The following is a 25,114-nucleotide window of genomic DNA, read 5'->3' as shown; positions in this document are numbered from 1 at the left end:
TTATTTACTCATTCTAGTATTGGTGAGCGACTCACATGCAACGTTCTTTGCTGCCAGAAATGGTGATTCGATGCTACATGGCTAACATTAGCTTGGCTAACTTTGTATAGACGAGCTCAACAAGTGGTAGATCTAAATGGTTGGTAGATACATAGTCATGCCATTTTCTCTTTTTAACGCTAAGAGCTTCAATGGTAAGGCAACGGTTGATTTGCTTTATTCTCGAACATGTCAGTGTCATGTCAATTTTCAACAATAATATCGGCACAATACTTTGAAGGCTACGCTAGACGCTCAAGCTAATTAGCTAGATATTCTTGCGAATGAATGTATGTTAGTGTTATCTTCCCTGATCTGTCACAGTAGCTTTGCTGCTGAAGTAATCTCACGTGATGATGTTAAAGAAAATTAGTACATGTCGGTTGTTTGTAGTTTCGTTACTATGCCCAGCGGTGTAATCGATGGTATAGAATAACTGACATGAAGGGCGGACGTTTCGTGTGGAGGTTGGTAGTGACTTGTGGATGTTAGAATCTAGGCTTTTAATAAAGGTTCGTGTAACGTTGAACGTCTGATTGTAATGTGATACATTCTTTCAACAAACTGTAGTGGGACAGATTTGGTAGGCTCATCGATTCAAGCAGAACAAGCAAAACTGTCTAATTAAAATGGGGCTGAGCATACATGGCTCTATTTTCATCTCTAAAATATGATTGCAGACAAACTTGTTTTTTTCCTTTCTTATCCATACAAATACATGGAGTTACATTTTGACCTGTCAAAAATATGGTCAGAGGAAGACGCTATGTAGGAGTACAGTTGTACAAGTGACAGTAAGGAGAAAAACATGTTGTGAACCTCAGAGCACGCTGACTCACAAGACAGCAACAAATGGATCAAAACAAAACGATAGTCTGTTGCTACTTTATTCACTGCTTTAAATTCTATAAGTGTTTCTTGAGAAGTGGTGGTGCTGGGGATAGACGGGAAGACTGAGATATAGCTACCAACAACATTACTGCAAACCTATCGTGCTGACCCTATGATAATGTCATGATGATGGTGTGAAGATGTTAACATGGCGTTGTGTGCGTGTGTGCGTGTGTGTGTGTGTGTGTGTGTGTGTGTGTGTGTGTGTGTGTAATCAGACAATGGATGAGTGGTACCAACTTCCTGCAGAAGAGGACAGCAGTCAGCTGCCACCTCAGGACCTCACTCAGCGCAGTGCCTCACATAGTCAGACAGGTGCAAGGACCTGGGGTCTACATCATCCAGCCGACCAGTCACTGCAGTTAGGTACATCCTCTAGCTTACAATAGCATTGTTATATTTGCTGTGGTGCAACCACAGTCTTTACACAAATACATGTTTGTATGTGATGAATCTGCCTGTCATGTTCAGCAATGCATCTGTAATAACTGTATTGTTATGCTGATCATAGCCAACCAGATGTGCTTTGTGTGTGTGTCAGAATTCCAGGACAGTCGACTATCCCCAGCACTGACTCTCTTGCCAGTCAAGACTGGCAATTTTCAAACCTTCTCAAACTCCACCCTCCTACAGCAGACAGATATAGAGTTTGCTCCTCTAAGGTAGGTAACCCAAACATCCATATTATAAGATTGAATCTTGAAGGCCAGACCAGTATTAAATACAATTATGTAGAGATTTCTATCGGTTTGTTTGTTTAGTGGAGGGCGGTGTATTTTTGTAGGTTGTGTGTATACTGATGATGTATCTTTTGTGTCTGTGTATGTTAGTGGATCCCCTGACTACTCAGTCCTCTCTGAGAGATTCTCTATGATGCCGCTGGTAGGTGGGACTACAAGGTTTGGCGCCACAGTTCCGACTCATCGCACCGCCATAGGTCACGCCTCTCTTTCCCAGCATCCTCTGGGAGAAGATGAGGGCAGCAGCTGTTCTCTCTCCCAACACAGCATGTCTCCTGGCGAACGCCACCAGGTTACACCTGGGCGCGAATATGAGATGGACAGCGCGGAAGATCAAGGGTATGAGAGGCAAGGAGAAGGAGAAGAAGAGGGCGAGGAGAGGAGTGCTCCGCGTGGGAGAGAAGAGGATGATGGGTCATTTCTGAGCAGCAGTGTTCCGGCACGAACCTTACTTGAGTTACTAGAGAAGGATGTGGGTGTGGTTAGCAGTAGTAGTGCAGTTTCCTCCGCCTCCGACACTGTTTTTAGCCAACCAGAGCTCATCCACAATCAAACTGACGTCACTCACAACCAATCAGGGCTCAGTCGGAGCAGAACAGACAATGCTGACAATCAAACAGTTCGGGTGAATCAACAAAGAGACTCAGCCTTATTTCAGACTGGCCCCTCAGCATCGTCTTTGGTGCGGTCTGCAGAAAGCGACATCTTTCGAGGGTCCAGCTCAGGTGGCAGCACAGAGGAGGAACCTTCCAGAAACCCACCCGGAGTCAGAGAGTGCCCTCAAGGAGATGCGTCTGCCTCCTCTCAACCTACTCAGGCCCCCACCAGGCGAATAGACAGACGTTCAAATCGCTCATCCACTCAACTGTTTGACACCTCCAACCTCTCTGAACGCGCAGGCCGTGTGTCCGACATCGCCAACATCACCTTCCGCTCCTTGGGCTGCCGACCAGATGCTTCCACCGACGCCCTGCGCTCACAGCTGCTGTCCGAGAGCCGCTCGGCCTCCAGGACCCCCCTGACCAGCCCTGAGGAGCGATCTCCTCCTGAGCAGAGCGGAGGGTCAAGCAGGCCAGCATTCCAGGGGCCTGCAGGCTCCTCTGTTGAGCGGGGCCACCTGGAGAGGGCCCTTTGGCAGTCTGGAAACCAGACGGGGGTTGATGTGTCATTCCTGGCTTCGCAGCCAGCCTTCCAGTCCACGCCGTCTGTAATGACAGCGCTCAGCCGGTCTAGAGGAGTGCTGCTCACTGGTGTCGGCGCGTCCTATTCACAGTCACCGGCATTGCGGACAGACACCTTGGTCTCGCCCCGTGCCAGAATGAGCGCTGCACCACCTGCAGGCGCAGCTGAGGTTACCACATCTCGGGGGTCGCTAACAGGGGGTGAGGTGGGCAGTCTGCCCAGCCTGAGCTACGTGCAGAAGGTCGACGCTTGGAGAGCCAACCAGAGCAACAACAGGGCCTTTGGTGATGAGCTGGAGCTGCAAGGACCTGCTGAGGATGCCCATGATGTGGATGCTAATGCTAATGTAAGCACTACTGCTGGGTTGGCACAGGAAAACCACCCCTACTCGCCCTTCTCCCAGCCCAGGGAGGACTCTGGAGCGGAGGGCAGTGCTGGAGTAGAGGCTGGAGCCACAGGTGGAGTAGTAGGAGGAGGAGGCGTAGCAGGAATCGTGTCTCCTCCCGGACGCTCTAACTCCCACTCCTCCTCCCTTGGCACTGTGGTCACCTCAATCCAGCACCATGCTGCGGCACTCTCTGATGCCGTTTCGAACGCCTCGCAGGCAGCCTGTACCGAAGAGACAGTCAACAGGGAGGAGGTGGGGCCGCTGGGCAGAACCGAGCCACCCGTTCAGAATGGCCAGAGGTCACATGTCATCAACCTGGGCCACTTCAGCGACGTGTCATCAACCCGTGACATGGGTCACAGCCTCTCCAGCCCACAGGGCAGTTTCCATGGCGAGGGCAGTATTAGGGCATCTTTGGGTGGGGCTTCTTCAGTGATGAGTCTGGAGGTGGACAACTACGCTCCATACTGGACCTCTATTCCTACCACTCCCAATAGAGAGAGGGAGCTGAACATCGAGGATAGGATCCCGGTAGGTTTTTGGTCGCAGTATGTCAGACTTACATACAATGACTGTAACCTTTGATTTGAATTAAGGTAATTAAATCCAGTCACATAGGGATTTCAGTTGTTTGACCTGATAGCAATCAAGGCTAACCTAATATTTTAAGAAAAAAGTTAATAATATTAGATATTTTTTTTTACTTTTGAACCTTGCCAATATTTATCACTGGTTCGGTACTAGGTATGATTAGATGTTGAATGTAATATATTTATGATAGAGGCAGCATGCAGCTTTCTGAAGCATGGTTTAAGGGGCACCTAGAATTGTTATCGTCTACAAATATATTTTCATTAGTTCTGTCAGTTTAACGCGTTACATTTTTTTTTTTATTGCGCGATTAACGCGTTGTTAAGATTTTTAAGATTAACGTCCTTTTTGGCCTCGCAAACTGTGTAGTAGGCTAACGTTACGGTTTGAGTGAATGGTGAGCGCGATACGGCGAAATAGATGATAAAAAGCTTCTGAATAAAAAAGTTTACCTTTAAAGTTGTGCAAAAGAAGCGAGCTTCACTGTCGTCTGAAAATGTAAACAGGCAGCTGGCTGAAAGCAAAGAAGTAGTACCTTTTATTGGTAACCTAACTGTTACAACTCATTGTTTTTGAAATAAGAGGCCAGACTTTTATTTTCACAGCAAACTTGAAAAAAATGAAATATTAAGCAATGGTTTAACTGGACTATGGAGTCCTTGTTTATCTGAAATGTGCACTTTATAATTTAATTTTGTACCGCCCTGTTTGGCAATGTTGTTTTTCAATAAAATAAAACATTGCATAAAGCAAGCCAATCCACTTTTCCATGATAAGAGCATTCAAATAAAATTAAAATGATGGAAAAAAATAATTGAAGGGACATTTAGAATAGATACAAATTTGCGATTAATTTTGAGTAAACTATGACAAAAATTCGATTAACTGCGATTAAATATTTTAATCGTTTGACAGCACTAATTTTCATAGTATATGGACATGTAAAGGACAGATAAATGTTGTTCCAAATAGCCGCCTAGGCTGTACACCATGCAGGTCTATGGTCGATTCTATGGGTTGGATCACCCTGCGGAAATTGCCAAAAGACAGTTAGCATGCTAGCATCCATTTGATCTGTTCCAGCTGTGATGAGTTTGTGTCTGTAAGGTTTTTGAACGCTTTTTCAGTAGTAAGTGATAGTTTTTGACCAAAACTCTGAAAAAACGAAATATAGATGTACCATGACCATATTTCTATGGATCTTTCATTGCAGGTTTATCTTCAAAACCTGGGAATCAACCAATCACCTTCCACAATACTGAACCCCTTTGCTCCTAGAGGACCAATCAGAGAGCCAGAATTTTCTCCTACTGATTTGTGCACCATCAAAGGTTCCACAGGGACTCCCACCAAGAGCACTCAGCCTTCTGAAGGTAGGACTCATCCCCCAACTCACATCACAGTCTTCTTTTCCATTACTCATGTTCATGCTGTAGCTCTCAACATACGCTCTTCCACTGCAGTTAATGTTTTCAGTATAAGCCATTCATTTAATCCCATTGAATGGTCTCCTCATGTCCCCTTCTCTTCCTTATATTTCTCCATTAGGTGAGAGCCCTGATAAAGGAGAGTTCTCTCTACTCTCTCAAGGTTCCAGTGGCTCCATGCCCCTCAGCACAGGCCGGCCCATAATGCACCTCTCCGACCAGGACAGGCCGCCCAGTCAGGGCAGTGTAAGGATGACGAGGACTTCTTCTCAGACGCCACCAGAATCCCCTAGCATATCCACTGCACCGCTCCCTTCTCTTCCCCCAACACACCAAGTGCCTTATGGAACAGGGCAGGAGCTGGCCCCAGCATCTCCCCTCCAGCCCAGAGAGGAGGCGCCAGGCCCCAAGGAGGCGCAGACTGCTCAGTTGCCTGGGAGGAGCCCCAGGAGGGAACAGCAGCAGCAGCAGGGTGAGGACTGGCTGGTGGGCTCCAGAACCCTGCAGGAGATCCGGCAGCTGCTAGGCCGGGCCGAAAGCGTGCTCTCACTCAGGTCCTCCCGGACCACCTCCACGGGCTCGGACTCCTCGCTGCTCCTGTCGCTGAGGAGAAAGATGGAGGAACCCGGTTTCTCCAGCGACACCTTCAACTCCTCACAGCTTTGGGCACGTTCCTCATCTGACTCCATGTTGAAGGACAGCTCCGTCTCGCCCTCTGAAACAAGCAGAATGCTAGGAGCGACTGCTCAGTCCACTGCTGACCTATCCAATGCCTCTGTAATCAGGGAGGCGGGGCTTAAGTCACATGCTGTCAGAAGGGCGGAGCCTGAAGGCTGCAGTGCCACTGATCCTGACAGGGTGGCTCCTGCTGTCCTGCCAGTCGTGCAGTTCCTTGCCCCCACCTCAACTACCCCGCCTCCTCAGGAACAGGAAGAAGAGGCGTCAAGCACACCGATGGGTCAGGAAGAGCCTAGCCCTGCCCAAAGTCACGCGGAGGTGGAGCTTGCCAGTGTGAGTGACAGCGAGACCAGTGATGGGTCACTGAGTGCAAGGGTTGCCAGGCTGCTGCATGAAGAGTCACCTGTGTCCATGGTAACCAGCCGGGCAAGCACAACAGATACAGATGAAAGTAGAGCGAGAGGTAAGAACTGACTTATTGGTCGGTGGATGTTGTAGACAAACTTTAGGTAGTTAGTACCATCATCATTATCTCCTCAAGCTCCTACTTCCAACTGAAGCTTTTAGAACATAATAGTATTTTATGATTGTGTACAGTGCTTAAATGTTGCTGTTCTACTCTGTCAGAGTGGATTTTGCAGAAGGCGTCTGGAAAGAATTGTGAACCCCTGCACCTCAACACAGAGGACAGGCAGAGGATAGAGGAGATCAAGAGAGAGCTACTGCAGCACACAAAGGTAATGTCTCTGATTCAGACACACACACGCACACACACACACACACACACACACACACACACACACACACACACACACACACACACATCCATCCATGTGACATGCACATGAGCACATCAGGATGTTGTCTAGAAACAAAAACATCAACCTTTGTTCAAAAACCATGCTTTCAATGTTTTTTTTTTTTTGTTTTTTTAAACAAGTTGGCAATCAATGACCTTGACCAAACAGACACAGCACAGATACACAAAAACATAAACACACACTGCTTATGCTAACCAGCTTCCTGACGTGATGTGACGTATAATATCAGTTTTGTTACTGATGCTAGCAGGCTGTTCTCTGGATTGTCTTCCTTGACTCAAAAAGGTAACTCCATAATGTGTGTTTTTCTGTGTGAGATATCTTGCATGGTGAGTGGGCATTTCCCATGAGTGTGTGGCTGTGTATGCTGCTCGCGTATTTCCATTTGCTGTGAGTTTCTGTTGAAATGAAACTGAACTCCAGGGAAAACCATAAGTAGTTTGTAAGGCCCCTCATATGACCGTATGCTGTTGTGTTTTGCGCTTTGGTTGTGTGTACTCTTTGTGCTAAGCTGACAACCATTTCTAGGTACATATGTTACAACTGCAGTTCGGCTTACAACATCACAGACCTCTTGCCTACCTATGGGAAAAACTTTACCCAGCCAAGCTCAGTTTAAAAAAAACGAGGTTATTGCAGGTGTAGCAGGGGCTTTGGGATGATACTTTTCAGGGTGAAATATGAATACTTTGATGGTTTATTTAGATAGTTTGTTCCTTGTTAGGTAGTTGTTCCTTCTCTCTCTAGCTATCAGTCTGCTAATAGCTGAATTTTTTCCCTGTATTTGTGAAGCATGTGGATGCGTTAAAAATTCCATGTGGATGCGTCCAAATTATCTTCTTTCAACATTTTATTTCATTTAAATTGGATTTTGAGAAATCACTGACAGTAAGTGGATTTCCGAAATACTGTTGCTAGAATGCAGTGTGCTGTTTGTTTTGGTGTAGAGTTTTGCCGTGCATATCTCTCGCTTTCCTAACAACCATTTAAATGATTGACAGTTTCCTACAGTCTAAGATAACGGTGCAACGTGAGGCACAATTCCTTGATTGTACTACTCTGTCAGCATTCTCTCAGTTTCATCTGATGCAAGAAATGTGGTAAACTAAAAAGAGAACTTATTGTCTTTGAAATGAAATGTCTGCATCTCTTTTGTCTTATATTTTTTCTTATGACCTGTCTTTTGTTTTAGTCCCAGTTCAGTACGGACTCTGATGGCAGCGCTCAGTCCAGCGTTGGGGCAGCTTCAGCCTCCGCTCCGACCACCTCTCAGCACGTCGAGGGCTTCCTGGCAGTGCGCAGCGCTGAGGAGCGGCTGGCGGACCAGCTGCAGCGCGCAGGCCAGAACCTTCTGGAGTCAACCAGATTCCCGCTCGGCTCGCCTGTCCGGCAGGACCTGGAGGCCCGTGTGCAGGAGATCGCTCTGAGGGAGGGTCTCCCGCTGGCCACCTCCTGCTCCTCGCTCTCTCCCCTCACCTCCATCACCATAGCGACCACCCGCCGCACCCCCTCCCCACTACCCCCCCATGTGCCCCCCCAGCTGGCTGAGAGCACCAGCGTGAGCACACAGACGCAGACGCGTACACTCCTGCAGCACACACACACACCTTCGTCCACAGACACAGAGTCTGACAGTAGCCTCTCACACACAGACCTGCATCAGGACGCGGTGCCCTCCCTTTCCCAGCACACACTCTCACACACTCATGCTGAGTATGAGCCCGAGGCTGAAGTAGAGCAGCAGGAAGAGACTGTGGAGACATGGCAGGTCAAAGGTCAGGAGGATGAGGTCACTATGGGCTGGGGTCATCAGTCGCCCCTGGCCCCCCGCCACTCATCCACACACCTGCACCTCACCCTCTCACCCAAACCTGTTCAGAGTAGTTTGGAGAAACCACATCACGGGGTGGCCTCTGTGGAGCTGCACCAGGACAGTGCAATTAGATCAGCCCAGACCGGCGAGACCTTGTCCACAAACTGGACCGCAGGTTCCTTGTTCGAAGCCCGATCTATTCCGCAAGAAGATTCTATTAAGCTGACTAATCAGGAATCTCATAGAAGTGAAACCCCACCTCCTAAACACACCTCCACAGCCATCAGTCCTGTGAACGAACCACTTAGACCCCTTCACGAGCCGTCCATGTCCAGTCAGACACTCTCTGAGGAGCAGGGGCCAACCAGAAGCCAGCTTGGCGCAACAGGGCTTGTGTCTGTCCAGATCAGCTCCAGCATTAGATACCCGCAATCCTTCACTCCACCACAGAGACTGACAAGGCCTTCGCCACGGCCCCTGTCTGTTTATGCACCTGGTAAGAACCACAGCCTCTATCCTTTGTGTGATCATGTTTCTGCCCACATGTTCATGTTCATGATCCTGTTTCTTAACGCCTATAAACAGTGGACCTCTTTCACTCCATCTGCATCGCTTCCATGGTGTCTTCCACCTCCTCTGTTTTGTCCCTTAAAGGGATAGTTCGGTTTTTAAGACATGAATCTGTATACCTTCCCCGTCACCAGTGTCATGCAATCATGCATCACTTACCCCCGACAGCGTCCTGTGAGCAGAGTTCTCGTCCAGTTTTGGTCAAACCGAAAGTAGTCCGGCAGGTTTCCAGACCCAGGAAAATAAAAGGTTTCTCTTCCCAAAACATTATGTGTTCAAAAGAGTGATATATTTGCATCCCAAAACCGTTGTAGTGCAAAAAGTCACACCTCGTTATCACTTGGCCCTATTTTCAATACGCTCGATACTGCAGAGTCTATGGCAGATACTACTAGAGAGTCTACCTGTTTTATTTCGCGAAAGTTGATTCGCGAAAGTTTGATTCACCAAAGTTGCCTGAGAGAAACGTCCATCACAGGAAAACGATGAAAACTGAGACAACATTTGATAAAATTGACATAAAGCATCGTTTTTTTGTGATGGACGTTTCTCTCAGGCAACTTTGGTGAATCAAACTTTCGCGAATCAACTTTCGCGAATCAAACAGGTAGACTCTCTAGTAGTATCTGCCGTAGACTCTGCAGTATCCAGCGTATTGAAAATAGGGCCAAGTGATAACGAGGTGTGACTTTTTCCACTACAATGTTTTTGGGATGCAAATATATCACTCTTTTGAACACATAATGTTTTGGGAAGAGAAACTTTTTATTTTGCTGGGTGTAGCAAACCTGCCGGACTACTTTCGGTTTGACCAAAACTGGACGAGAACTCTGCTCACAGGACGCTGTCGGGGGTAAGTGATGCATGATTGCATGACACTGCTGACGGGGAAGCCATACATATTCATGTCTTAAAAACCGAACTATCCCTTTAAAGTCTCAATCCAATGTCCGTTCAGTGGTCAGTGATTGACTGGGTGTAAAAGGAGTTCTTCTCTTTGTTCCGTAGTCGCTGCACCGACTCTGTTGCCGTATAAACCGCACGGCAGCTCTGAGCTCTTCTACATCCCCAAGACTGACGACCAGATCTCCCCCAACCGCTCAGACACCACCGTAGAGAGTTCACACACAGGTAACACACACACTCACACACACACTCTCACACACATACGCCCGGAGATGCATCATTCATCTCCACGAACCACTTCCCTTTACCTCACTTCATCACGCTTTCCTCTGACTGCATGTATCTATCAGACAGCACTGTTTGCACATCACTAACCACACAGCCTATTGTGAGCCCCAGATAATACACGGTTCCTTCCGCTGCTATTCCACCTACCTCAGTCAGCTCAACTCTTAAACAACACCAGAATCTTTTTCAGCAGGAAACCACCCTGAAGTGTGAAAGTGTAAAAAGACGTAATCACAGGCAGGTGCAGTTTATTAGGTGCAGAGTATAATTACACTACTCTTTGTGCACCAAACTTTTTCACTTCTCTCCATCTTAGCCTGATGGAGTTTCAACTAGATGTACCGTATAGTGATGCGTAATATGACTGCCACATAGTGAGAGAATGAGCAAGAATTAATTCACATAGCAAGTGATTTTTCATTCTAAGTGTTAAATCTTGAACGATTACGTTTCCGGCAACAATAGACGAAATAGATTGTTGTATATCCTATTTTGAGTGAAAATGTAAGGAACTATAGTTTGTGGATGTGATGGCTGTGGCAGCTGTTCAATAATAGGGTGTTCAGTAGTACATGTGTTATGTTCTGCGGTTTTGAGACCTGTCTAGGGATTATGAGTGTAAGTGAATAACAGATACAGTTTTATGCAAAAGTTTGGGCACCCCTGATAATAATCATTATTTTAGATTATAATCTGTCGGTCTTTTAAAGCAAGAACTTTAATTTGGACATACTTTTACCATAAGGTATAAATTATCATTTCAGATCTGTTATAACATTTCTTGAAACAACAGAAACAATGAGGTGTACATCATTCATAACAACAAGAGATGTATGTGCAAAAATGTGGGCACCCCAATGTAATAATTACATCAACATTTGGTAGAGCCTCCCTTTGCTGAAATATCAGCCTGTAGACACTTCTTATAGCCACTGATAATGGCTGCAGGTATTTTGGAAAATTCCTCCTTACAAAATGTCTCCATTTGAGTCAGGTTTGATGGCTGCCGAACTGGACAGCCCGCTTCAGATCATTCCATATATTTTCGATGATGTTCAAGCGTGGGGACTGCGATGGCCATTCTAGAACATTGTATCTGTGCCTTTGCATGAATCTGTGCCTTTGCATGAATTCCTTGGTAGATTTTGAACAATGCTTTGGATAGTTGTCCTTCTGAAACAACCAACCCTGGCGTAACTTCAGCTTCCTGACTGAGTCTTGAACATTGTGTCCAAGAATCTGCTGATACTGTGTGGAATCCATGCAACCCTCAACTTTGACAAGGTTTCCAGTACCTGTACTAGCCACACAGCCCCATAGCAAGACGGACCCTTCACCAAATTTTACAAAGCAATTATGGTTGTGACCAATTAACTTTCTTAGTTTCATCTGTCCACAGCTTTTTATACCAAAATGATTCTGGCTTCTCCAGATGAGCCGTTGCATACTTCAAGCGACTCTGCTTGTGGTGAGTACGCAGAAAAGGCTTTTTATGCGTTACCCTTCTATTGGGCTGTCCTTATCAGAATCAGAATCAGAATCAGAAAGGTTTTTACTACCAAGTAGGTTTTCACCTACCAGGAATTTTTTGTGGGACGTTGGTGCAAACAAAAACCATACACAATAAACTATACAAATATTAGTTATTATACACATATTAAGTTATTAATTATAGGAAAAACTAAATATAAAATAATATAAAAAAATGTACAGAATATATTAAATGGAAAATGCAGGACTAGTGTGCAATTAAGAGTTCAGGATTAGTCCGTGTTGGGGGGCTGGGGTCCAGGGCCTTGTTTATGAGGCCAGCCGCAGACGGGAAGAAGCTGCTCTGGTGGCGTGAGGTTTTGGTCCTGATGGACCGCAGCCTTCTGCCAGAGGGGAGGGTCACAAAGAGTTTGTGACCAGGGTGGGAGGGGTCGGCCATAATCTTCCCTGCACGCCTCAAGGTCTTGGAGAGATGGCAAATTGCCGCCAATAACCTTCTCCGCTAAACGAATGACACGCTGCAGTCTGCCTTTGTCCTTGGCAGTGGCAGCAGTGTACCAGATGGTGATGGAGGAGGTGAGGATGGACTCAATGATGGAGGTGTAAAAGTTCAACATCATTGCCTTTGGCAGGTTGAATTTCTTCAGCTGCCGCAGGAAGTTCATCCTCTGATGTGCCTTTTTGGTGAGGGAGATGATGTTTAGCTCCCACTTGAGGTCCTGGGAGATGATGGTGCCCAGGAAGCGGATGGACTCAACACTGTCAACTGGCGCGTCTCTCAGGGTGATGGGGGTGGGTGAGGCTGGGTTCTTCCTGAAATCTACTACGATCTCCACTGTTTTCAGCGCATTGAGCTCCAGATTGTTCTGTCCACACCAGGTCACCAGATGGTCAATCTCCCACCTGTAGGCAGACTCATCCCCACCAGAGATGAGCCCAATGAGGGTGGTGTCTTCCGCGAACTTGAGGAGCTTGACGGACTGGTGACTGGAGGTGCAGCTGTTGGTGTACAGGGAGAAAAGTAGAGGGGAAAGAACGCAGCCTTGAGGGGAACCGGTGCTGATGGTCCGGGGGTCAGAGACATGTTTTCCCAGCCGCAGGTGCTGCCTCCGGTGAGAGAGGAAGTCTGTAATCCACCTGCAGATGGAGTCAGGCACACTCAGCCGGAGAAGCTTGTCCTGTAGCAGAGCCGGGATGATGGTATTAAAGGCAGAGCTAAAGTCCACAAACAGGATCCTGGCATATGTTCCTGAGGTGTCCAGGTGCTGGAGGATGGAGTGAAGGGCCATATTTACTGCATCGTCTACAGACCTGTTAGCTCTGTAGGCAAACTGCAGGGGATCCAGTAGAGGGTCAGTGATGGTTTTGAGATGCCGCAACACAAGCCGCTCGAATGACTTCATCACAACAGAGGTCAGAGCTACGGGTCTGTAGTCATTAAGTCCTGTGACCTTTGTTTTTTTGGGGACAGGGATGATGGATGAGGTCTTAAAACAGGCTGGTACGTGGCATGACTTCAGTGAGGTGTTAAAAATGTCTGTGTGACAGCTGTTCAGCACAGTGCTTTAGGATGGATGGAGAGACAGAGTCTGGCCCGGTTGCTTTGCGGGGGTTCTGTCTCCTAAAGATTCTGAAGACGTCCCTCTCCATAATGGATAGAGTCTTCACCGTGGTGGGGGAGAGGGGGGGGTGCTCTGAGGCGGGCAGCTGTGGAGAGGCACAGGCCTCTGCTGTGGTGGGGAAGGTGACGCTGATGGGCTGGAGCTGGTGGGTGGTGTCACAGGGGATGGTATCAGGACTGTCCCACTGTCTTTCAAAGCGACAGTAAAACTCGTTCAAGTCGTTTGCCAGGCGTGAGTCGTTAGTGGAGTGGGGGGCTCTGGGCTTGAAGTTTGTTATCTGCCTAAGCCCTTCCCAGACAGTAGCAGAGTCGTTGGCTGAGAACTGGTGTTGGAGTTTTTCAAAGACGTAAAGACGTTTAGCATCTCTCACCTCCTTTCTAAACCTGTATTTTGACTCTACATATCTGTCTCTGTCCCCACTCCTGAATGCCTCTTCCTTCTCCAACCTTGACTTTCTGAGTTTAGCTGTGAACCAGGGTTTGTCATTGTTATAACTCACCCTGGTGCGTGATGGTAAACGGCTGTCCTCACAGAAGCTGATGTATGATGTCACAGCCTCTGTGTACTCATCCAGACTGTTTGTAGCGGACCGGAAGACCTCCCAATCAGTACAGTCCAAGCACGCCTGAAGATCCTCCACAGCTTCACTGGTCCCCTGCTTAGATGTCCTCACAGCAGGTTTGCAGAGTTTAAATTTCTGCCTGTATGCAGGGATCAAATGGACCATGACGTGACGTCAGAGTGTCCCAGTGCAGCCCGGGGGACGGCATGAGAGGCACTGCTAACTGTGGTGTAGCAGTGATCCAGAATGTTCTCCTCTCTGGTCGGGCATTTAATAAATTGTCTGTATTTGGGGAGTTCGCAGGTGAGATTTCCTTTGTTAAAGTCTCCGAGGACAATAACTTAGGAGTCCGGGTTAGTCCTCTCCACACACAGTATCTGATGCAAACTGTGCTGGACTGTGGAACAATGTATAATGACACCATCAGCAGCAAGATGTTCTTGGAGCTGTTAAGAGGTGATCTGTGGTTTGGCTGTGACTATTCTTACCATTCTTCATATTTTTCATGGCCTACCACATCTTTCCTTCACAAGGACTGTTCCTGTGGCTTTATGTTTTCTCACTACTTTTCTTACTGTGGAAATAGACACCTCAAACCTTTTTTACACTTTTTATATCCCTCTCCTAATTCATTTTGACGAATCATGTTAGTTTTGAGGTAATTAGAGAGTTCTTTTGAGGTTCCCATGTTGGTACTTTCCAACAGAGAATGAAGGGATAGCACACCTAGAAATCAGCTATGTTAAATTAGCTTTTTCATGATAGGTTGCAACTTTATTTGCAGTTTAAGGTTCAATCAGAAGAATTTTGTGTTTCAATCAATCAGCATTATGTGACTACAGGTATTCAAATCAACACACTTAAAAGGCTCCCCACATTTTTGCACAGCCTGCTTTTCACATTTTATTTTATTTCATACAACTCAAGACTGCTTCATTAAGATTTTTTGTCTGAAAAACATCCCATTATCCAGCTTTCTCTAGGAAATGAATGACACATTGTGATGATGTTTTCCTATGAAGACAGAGCAAATTAACATGCAACCTCAGAGGGGTGCCCAAACCTTTGCATAAAACTGTATTTTCATGTGCTAAATTGACATGAACACATAAGCAACCATATGAGCTTCATTCTATAACTGTACATGGCATTCATTTACACAGTTTTGAAAACTATATATGTATAAATAAACTGTAGGATTATTAATTAATGGCAAGAATGTTTGAATACAATACTAACTGTAGAGTAAATGCAACATATAGGCCTCCACGTATTTAAATGTATAACTAGACAGGGGAATACATTATCATCATAATAGGGTTTAATATAGCAGAAATTATCGGGGTCAAAGCAGTATGTGCAAACTGCCCCTAGTAGGGAAAGTTGGATGATTTGACTGCTTCAACAGGTAAATTTGAATTTTGTAAATGTTATGTAAGGATTTAAAGACTAAATTCATTATGAAGATAGACCAAACCATGTCGGAGGAACAGAACGGAGCTTGGTGTAGCGACATCTTATGGCTGATTTGTTTTAAATTTGGGTAAATAGTTTCTATTCAATATAAATAAGATTGACCATTCACACAGGCATGTATTCATCAGAGCAATCATCCAAGAACTTTATTCTCACAGTGTGGTGCCCGCCCTTTCTGGGTGTAAACAAAGATTTGAATTTCATTTATTGTATTGTGGATTCCGACATTACGTTTGCTACATTAGCTTGCTGCAACCACTGCATAGCATGCAAACGCTAACTGTTACATTGAGGTTGTTATCTACTAGGGTCATTATTGTATAGCCTATTGTGTGCTGTAATTATCAGTAATCAGGGATTAAGTGTTTGCCATAGCCTACACAGGTGTACTTTGGGGTGTTCTCTCCGAAAAGTCTGTACGGCCACAAATCTTTATTTGCTCTCTCGTGCTTTATTTAATACCAAGAAGAAATCATTTTCCTGCTATTGCCCAAAAAGTGCTTTGACCCTACCCCATTTTCAGGGGGCGTTAGCACCATTGGAAACGCACACCAAGGGACACAAAAATATTCTACACAACCATACTAAGTTTCATGTGGATTGGTGAAAACTGAGTATTATATCGCCTACCAAAGATTGGTGTGTAAAATGCGGAAGATGAAGGGAGAAAAAAAACTAACACTATATGAACACATAATGAAAAGCACACAACAGCCCATTAAATGAAATTTAGTCCTGTCAAAGACACACACAGGTACACACACACACACACACACACACACACACACACACACACACACACACACACACACACACACACACACACCACAAACACACCCACGCAAGCAAGCACACAGAGAGGCAAGGTGATCCCTCCCACTGTGTGTCGCAGCTGCTCCTCAATTACACACTGTTGAATTATTCATGAGCTCCATTGTCTGAACCATGGAAAGAGGGAGGGAGGAGAGCGTGCAAGAAGGAGAGAGAGGGAGGGAGAGAGAATGCGACAGAAAAACACAGACAGACTGAGGGGAAAATAAAGAGACAAGGCTAAACACAGAGAAGAGTCACTGAAGGAGTGTGTGTGCCTGAAAATTTGCCCTTTGTGTGTGTGACTGTGTGTGTGTGTGTGTCTCTGTCTGTTAGGCTCAGATGATGCTGTTGCCCCACGCTTCAATGTAGAGATCCTGGGATCGAGAGACCTGGAGCCTGTTCCAGCCTTACCCAAACACACAGTGGGCATCTACAGCAAGAAGAGAGGTATGTGCACAAATCTGCACGCACATGCACACGCACACAGACATACAGAAGCAGACACACAGACGTACAGACGTACAAACATACAAAAGCAGACACATGCATCCAGCCACTGTATTCTGTCTTCTTTGTGTATTTCCCATGTTTCATTCTTTCTTTCTTTTCATCTGTGTTCTGTCTCTCAGGCTCTAGTGTGAATGAGCGAGCCGCTCCGGTAGGACAGCACGGGGTTAGTGTGAGTCTGGCAGGGAGGAAGAGTGAGGAAGAGGAGGGAGAGTGTGAGGAAGAGGAGTTCAGGCCACTGCCTATGGAGATGGACTTCAGCATGCACAGCCTGAGGCGTCACACTAGCACACTACGTGACCTGCCCCCAGCGCACACGCCTCCAAACGTACGCCAAAACCAGCCAATCGCAGCACCTCTCCTGCCGAGAGGGGAGGAATCTGAGCAGCGGGGGCGAGATGCTCACAGGGACAGGACGCCCAGGGAGATTGGCGGTTCCCTGGACCAACTGTGGCGCCGCTTTAGCGAGCGTTGGAGCCAGGAGCAGAGCCAGTCGACCAATGACAGAGAGGCGTCGCTGCTGGAACGTCTGGAGCGCCTGTCCAGGCTAATCAACAGCAGCTCTCTCACACACAGCTCTGTGATTACACACCCCCCCACGAAACAAGCCACAAACACACAGGCCAGCACGCAAACACAGACTCCAGTCCAGCCTGATCAACCCATAGTGGAGCCAAAGAGAAGGGAGAGGGTGAAGAGCAAGAAAAAGGAGAGGAAGGAGAAAGTGTCTGGAGTGGAGGAGAAGAAGGAAGCCAGAGAAAAGGGTCAGAAAAGGGGTGGGGCTCCGCACCTGGCATGGGCGGAGCCAGTAACGCAGTCATCCAGCCATGTGGCGGAGGACGAGCCGGAGAGACTCAGGCGCTGCCCCGCAGAGACAGACAGCATCTCCATGGAGACCAGCGTCTCCACGGAGACCAGTCTGTCCACCATCGACACCCAGCGGCTGCTGCGCGCCTTCGGGCCAAACCGGGTCAGGACACTGCCGGCCGGGGTGAAGGCCCGGGACAGCCTACTGAAGCTCTATGGCAACATCCACAAACAGAGGAGCACTGTCAGCGACTCCTCTACGGTAAGAGTTATTGGCATTGCAGGTGTGCAACCAAGCCCAGGTCTGACCGAGCTGTTGTTGTGTGCCTGCTAGTAGCTATTCACTCCTTGAGTTCTTCTCCTTGACTTCATAAAAGCCGCCTGGACAGGTTGGAGCGTTTATGTCTGTCTTTTAAAGAACTTGATTCGTGTTTTAGGGTGGCTGTTCTGATGACACCTTCATAAAATTACCTAGACAGTTTAGGATGAAATAGTTGTTAAAATTGTGCTCAGTTTTCACTGTGTTATTCACATAGTTATTCAACTATGGCAGTAGCTCACATTAGTTTAAACAGAGAGGGTTGCAGTGGCTCACAGTAGTTTAAACAGAGAGGGTTGCATACTGGAATTCCATTGAAGTTAACAGAGGGACGCTAGTCTCTTTCTATACAACCACGGATAAATCAAGTTTGTTGTGTTCCTACGCAATTTTCACACAACTGTGCTCTGGTCTCGTTCAGACTTCGAAAATACTGCCATGCTGGCAAGCTGACGAGTGACCTTGTTGTTGTTGTTTGTTTCTTGCTTCCTCCTGCACTCTCGACTCATCTTCTCACTGGCGCTGTTGAGCAATACACCTGATAAATGACCCCATGTAACCGCACTTTGCTATTAGTTATCTCTTCAGGCACAATGCATTTAGATAGTCAAACTTACCAAACCTTTTTTTTTCTTAACATGTATCTATCTAGGATGTGTCTATTGTCGTGTGTATCATGACTGTTTTGTCACCCAGACATACTTCAGTGTTTCCCACTTCGTTTTGGATTGGCCTCTCCTTAAGGCCGAATTATGCTCTGTTTTAGACGTAACGCGTAAGCACGTTTTAGACGCAGAGCCGTGTTGCAAGGCTTGTGAGCCGTGTTGCGTGTTGCAAAGCAAATTGATGCCAGAACTGTAGATTTTTTTTTTGAGTTAAGTAAGCCTATTTATTGCAGCAGGACAAAGGAAAAAATGTTATGAATACATGTGTTACACATGTGTTACACAAAATACAAATGGCAATTCTGAAATGGCAATTCAGTACCAGTGGCGAAAAAGACAGCACATGACGCAAAAGTTAGTTTATTGACATATTTTAATGACTGCGACAGGCTTTAAAACAATGTGTTCATGAGTTACATTATTCAAAGATGAGGTGGTAAACGGCGAGAGAATCTCATCATGTTGTCAATGCTTGTAACTACAATGGTGCTGGCCACAAGGTAACGGCAGGTTACTGTTAACTTTTGTATGAGCAGACCGGGCTCATTCTATCAAACTCGCTGGTGCAATTGATGGATTCACGTCAATATGAACTCAATGAAAGATATCACCATGACTCACAAGTGGCGGAAAATGAATATGAAAGTACCTATTTGTTCGTGAATGACCACATTCTCTCCAAACAATCGCGGGTGAGAATGGGATATTCGCGGTAATTTGAGCGTACTTATAAGTGTTTAAAGAGGATTTGTAAAGGAGTTCATGTCTTCGGACCTCTTCTGTTATGTTTGTTCCTAATCCATAAGAAAAGGCTTGTGAGACGGTCTGCAGGGTATTCATGATTTAAAAAAATGTCTGGGTCTAAAAAAGACTGTATGCTATTAACCCAGAAACGTGAGACTCTGTGTGAAAGGCTGTGGTAGCCGGCCAATCACAGCCTTTGCGAGCTGTGTAGGGCCGTAGTGTTTTAGTCACATAGTCAGGAATTTTGGGCGACGCACTTAAGCACGTAAGGGGGGGTATTTTACCGCGCAAGGGGGGGTTGTGTATCTTACGTGCTTACGCGTTAAGTCTAAAACAGAGCATAATTCGGCCTTTAGTGTGGTGTGGTTAGGGTTTTGGTGAGGTTATTGTTTTTGCTCGCTGACCTGTATTTAGTAACTTGTAGAGGATTTACTGACTATTTGTTGAGGGCCTTGAGAGGCCATTAAACAATAATGTTACCTAAGACTGTTGAAAATACATTTGCATTAACAGTACTTGTTCAAATCACACAGTCATAGTGCATGGTGACTAAGTGCTTTTTGCCAGGATGTACTAACCGGTAAATCAAGCGGCTAAGCATTTTTTAACTGGTTGGAATTTGATCATCTTTCTGGCCTACAGCCATGATGTATTCACCTACATTCACCAACATGACTAGTGTTTCTCAGAAGTATTACACTGCCCTGCCCTGCCCTGCCATGTGTGTGTGTGTGTGTGTGTGTGTGTGTCTGTTTTGAGGTCATTATGATCTGATGTGTCATCATCCCATGTCCTGGTTAGGTCACTCTGGACTCCTCCTCCAGCGGCTCCTCTCTCCCTCCCCACCCACGAGCCTCCAACAAGAAGCCAAAGGTCAAACTCGTCAGCAGAGGGGTGCAGGCAGGTCAGTGAAACACACACACACACACACACACACACACACACACACACACACACACACACACACACACACACACACACTCACACACACTTTACTAATTTTATTTGATGATTTATTTGACATTATAATTTATATAGTTTCATCAGGAACCAAATGTAATGAATAGTATACATATGGATAAAAATACATATTTAAGCAGTTGAACATATTGTTATGGTTGTTATAGTTCAAAGGTAGAGGAAGCAAGGTACACGCTTGCACACACACACACATTCTCTCTCTCTCTATCTCTCTCTCTCTCACACACACACACACACACACACACACACACACTCACACACACACACACACACACACACACACACACACACAGAGGGAGAGAAACTCAAGTAGGTACAGACACACTAGAAAAGAAACCCTAGCAAACCCACACATACGCATATTCTCTGTCCATGGTTAATGTTGGCTGACGGTTTGGCTGTAGGTGACCTGGAGATAGTGAGTAATGGAACACGCCAACACACCCGTGACGTGGGCACCACCTTCCCCTCTCCACACCCCACACCTTCCAGCCAACCCCAACACAGCTTCATGAAAGACAGACACAAGAGGAAACCGCCAGAGCGCTATCTGCATGGTACATGTCATACACACACACACACAAACGTACACACACATTCGCAAACAGTGTTCAGAGGCACATAAACGTTAAATAGACATTAAACACACACACACACACACACACACACACACACACAAATAAACATTCACAAACAGTGTATATTAGCTCAGCATACAGCAGCCTTTTTCTAGCACTACCCTAAAATGTCAGATATCCTGGTGACCATATAACTTTAATAAGTGACCACTTTAGTTACATAAATACATCAGCTATGATGATCTACCTAGTGCTGTTCACAGCCTTGGTTCATTTGAAGAAATTTGTTTAAAAACTCACCTTTGCAAACATCATCTGTCTTTTATTTTGTTTAAAGTATTCTTTATAACTATAATAATCATATAACTGTTTTTAATTTATTTGTTTCAAATAAATGTAATTGTTTCAAATTAATGTATTTGTGTGTGTTTAGCAAAGCGTGTAAGCATCTGCTAAATACCTTAACCATAAGCCTCAGAACAGAATAAATAACCGATGCCTCCACTCTCAGGCGTATCATGGTTTGTTCCAGCCGAGGAACTGAAGCTCGATTCCCGTAAGGAGAACCGTCCAGACAACAAGAGTGATCCAGCGGCTGGTCCCAGCAGCTGGTTTGAGCCCTACAGCAGAACCCGGCCGTGGAGAGAACCACTCAGAGAGCGGCAGAACCAAGATGATCGAGGGCGAGAACCACAGAGGGAGAGGGAGAACCAGGAGGACAGGACAAAGCCTCAGCAGGCCTGGGTGGAGAGAGAGAGACAGGCGCCTGAGGAGAGAGAGAAGGCCTCTGAGATAAACAGCACTAGAGACACACACGGCAAACTCTCTGCACTGGAGCGCCTCTCCCTGCAGGTGTGTGTGCGTGTGCGTGTGTGTGCGTGTGTGTGTGTGTGCGTGTGCGTGTGCGTGTGTGTGTGTGTGTGTGTGTGTGTGTGTGTGTGTGTGTGTGTGTCTAGTCCTGAGTTGCCTCAGAGAGTGTCTGTTTTTGTGTTACTGCATTTGTATGTTGAGGGTTTAGTTCAGTCCTCATGAAGTGATGTCTGCGTGCTGTTTTGATCCATCATTTTAACACTCCTGTGTGTCTGTTTGTATCTGTTTGTGTGTGTGTGTGTGTGTGTGTGTGTGTGTGTGTGTGTGTGTGTGTGTGTGTGTGTGTGTGTGTGTGTGTGTGGTGTGTATGTTGTATCCTGATGCTGATCAGGAGGCCTTAGCATTTCGGCGTCCTGAGTTCATGTCTCGCTCTCGTGAGCGGGTAAAGAGGCTGTGCCTGCTGAAGGAGGAGCGGAGGGTGCAGGCCGAGTTCAGCCGCGAAAGAGAGACGCTCTTCAACCACCCCCCCCTCACACGCAGATACACACACAACACCCCAGGTAGCCACAACCCCCCCCCCTTACACGCAGATACACACACAACACCACAGGTAGCCACAAACACCCACCCCCCCCCTCACGCGCATATACACACACAACACCACAGGTAGCCACAACCAACCCCCCCTCACACGCAGATACACACACACAACACCCCAGGTACCCACAGTGCATCTGGCACACAGCCTGCACGTCACGTCACAATGTTCCCCTTACACCAGTACTAGGGCTGAACGATTAATTGCATTTGAGATATAATAGCGATATGATAAAACGCGATTTTCTAAAAAATGTTTGCACACAGTATTTAAAAAGTGCTTTCCTTCGGTTTATACTTACAATGACTGTGTGAATTACTTAAATGCACAGTGGCGAAGCCACTGATTTGATGTTCTTGTTTCTGTAATGAGCAGTTAAATACAAATTTAAAATGTGGGAAAGAATATATGACACTAAATGTATCTAATATTGTGTTGGTCATAATTCAATCATAAATTACGTTTTGTTGGGTAACATTTTTAAATTGCATATTAAATTGCAATATTGGGGGGGGGGGGGGGTCGCAATTTGATTATTTTCCCAAGTCGTTCAGCCCTTACCAGTACTTTTTCTATTTTGTATTAATTTGATTCGATTTTCTTAACTATTAATCCTTTTAATACATGGAAGACTGCAAGGGTACAATATTCATTGTACCCCTCCCTCAAGTAATTTTACAGGTGTTTGTACCTAATTGGAGATCCCTAGAATGAAGCATTGCCAATTATTAGCTCTAATGTCTGTTTTTTTTGTGATTTGCTTTTAGCTCCTGCTCCTCCCGTGATTAGAGCTGTTCCTAAGAAAGAGATGTTCCAGAGATCGAAACAGTAAGAGATGTGCTGTTATCTGCTTTTTCTGCTTCTCCTGTAAGGTGCCGTGTGAAGTTATTGTCAAAACTTGCAACTTTTTTGTAATTCTGTGGTTCGCGGTATGTGTTTGCTTTGAGTGCTTGGAAATGTAAACTAGAGTAAAACAACACCTGAGAAGAATCAAGAGTGAAGATGCGCACGTGTAGATTGGGATACATCTTATGATTTTAGGGGTTCTTTGGAAGTAAATCATTACTGTACAGTAGAAGTGTTTCAGTTTAAGACCAAAACAACCACTACTATAGCATGGCATCTCCTCAGGTGTGTGTGTGTGTGTGTGTGTGTGTGTGTGTGTGTGTGTGTGTGTGTGTGTGTGTGTGTGTGTGTGTGTGTGTGTGTGTGTGTTCATGAGTGAGTCTTTATACCCATGTGGGAGAATGGGAGGTAATAGTTTTGTGTTGTATTGGCTCATCCCCCTCATGCAATCAGTGGGACAGGGGACAGAACAGTCAGTAACAAACTAAAGAGGACACAAAACCTGGGGAGGTAAGCTGTGTGTGTGTGTGTGTGTGTGTGTGTGTGTGTGTGTGTGTGTGTGTGTGTGTGTGTGTGTGTGTGCAGAGCTGTGTTTATCTGCACATTCTGTACACTTGTACACTTGGGGTGGGGTTTTGGTGTGTATCTAACATTGTGTAATGTGCTGTTGTACTTGATGTCTGTCCACTGTCATCATGTCTATTCTTGCTTCTGCTTTCACTTCGTGTCAGAATTTACTCTCAGCTGCCAGAGGTCCAAAGACGGAGGGAGGAAGAGAAGAGGAAAATTGAATACAGCGCTTACAGGCTCAACGCTCAGCTATTTAACAAGGTAAGAGACACGCACGTACACATTCATTTACATTTCATTTTCATAAACCCTCTCTTACATCCACTTCATTTGAACAGAGTAAAACAGTCACTCTGGTTTTCAGCAATGCTGTGTCAAGCACAGAGGAGGAAATAAATGGGTCGGGGGCGTCAAAGACTGATCCAATCTCTCCATAATCTCTAAGTAAAACGACAGGCTCCTAGTTCTAGTTTCCAGTGCATTTGTCATTGAGGTCTCTTGCAAAGTGAAATGTGTCTGTATAGGGAGGAAAGGCACATATATCTGTACGTATACTGTATGTTAAAATGTTCTAATTATAAAAAGGCTATCAAAGATAGTGGCATTCGATTACAATTGTATTACTATGTTTTTCTTGTCTTACAGAAAGTCACAAATCGAGTGCTTGGACGAAGGACACCATGGCAGTGAGAGGAAGAACTAAGACATCAAATAATATACACACAATATACCCACAAACACACACAAAATATACATGCACACACACACAAACACAAAAAAACCTCATGAACAAGCCCAAAAATAAACCTAGTCTTCAGGTACAAACACTCCTCATTAGAGGCTCAAAGAAGGCCTCTGTGATCACTTAAAGAAGCTAACTGAAGCCCAGCGGTGCCTCTATGCTCTGAACTCAACCAAACTCCCAGAGGGGCCTGTGAATGTGACTGAACATAAAATTGACACTCCCAACACCAACACCTGTTTCCTCTGCAGCTCCCGGCGAAACCAGTGGTTGGCACATTACAGCTGGGGCGCTTTCTGTTTGGTTTTCTTTCCCAGGTGTCTCATTTTTACAGGCCCAAAACAAAGCCTCCCTAACCTCCAAATGTCAGATAAAGTCCAAATGTCAGATTGTGCCTGAATTTTACATACATACATTTTAATGTGCGTAAGATATGTCTGTTTTGTATTGTGTGAGCACTCAGTAGTATTTGTGTTTCGGTGCCTTTGTTTGGTTTTAAGCCTGATTTTAAATCTGATAATGTCAGTATGTATTGTTGATGTATGTATTTTTTACTTAATAGTTTTTTAAACAAGTGATGGCTTTCAATAAGAACAAATAAATCTCTTTGCTCAGCTCTTTTATCACAACAGCCTTTTTTGGCTTGTTC

At 45.7% G+C, this 25,114-nt stretch overlaps 1 protein-coding gene across 1 annotated transcript; it reads left to right on the top strand.

Annotated features, from left to right (window-relative positions):
* Window positions 1–1,803: 1,803 nt before the first annotated feature.
* Window positions 1,804–25,073, top strand: alms1 (ALMS1 centrosome and basal body associated protein; the record flags this gene model as incomplete). The annotated part of the gene is made up of 16 exons (XM_080850165.1): window positions 1,804–3,771; window positions 5,045–5,204; window positions 5,380–6,399; window positions 6,564–6,673; window positions 7,950–9,066; window positions 10,149–10,271; window positions 16,632–16,745; window positions 16,928–17,332; window positions 17,615–17,874; window positions 20,142–20,244; window positions 20,726–20,878; window positions 21,411–21,751; window positions 22,101–22,269; window positions 23,075–23,135; window positions 23,885–23,984; window positions 24,369–25,073. 16 exons carry the CDS (start codon window positions 1,804–1,806, stop codon window positions 24,411–24,413), a joined length of 6,249 nt encoding a protein of 2,082 aa, XP_080706291.1. The 3' UTR covers window positions 24,414–25,073.
* Between the last annotated feature and the right edge of the window lie 41 nt (window positions 25,074–25,114).

Source organism: Sprattus sprattus (genome assembly GCF_963457725.1).
Source record: "Sprattus sprattus genome assembly, chromosome: 13".
NCBI classification, from domain to species: domain Eukaryota; kingdom Metazoa; phylum Chordata; class Actinopteri; order Clupeiformes; family Clupeidae; genus Sprattus; species Sprattus sprattus.
This window is presented reverse-complemented; position numbering and strand designations above follow the sequence as displayed.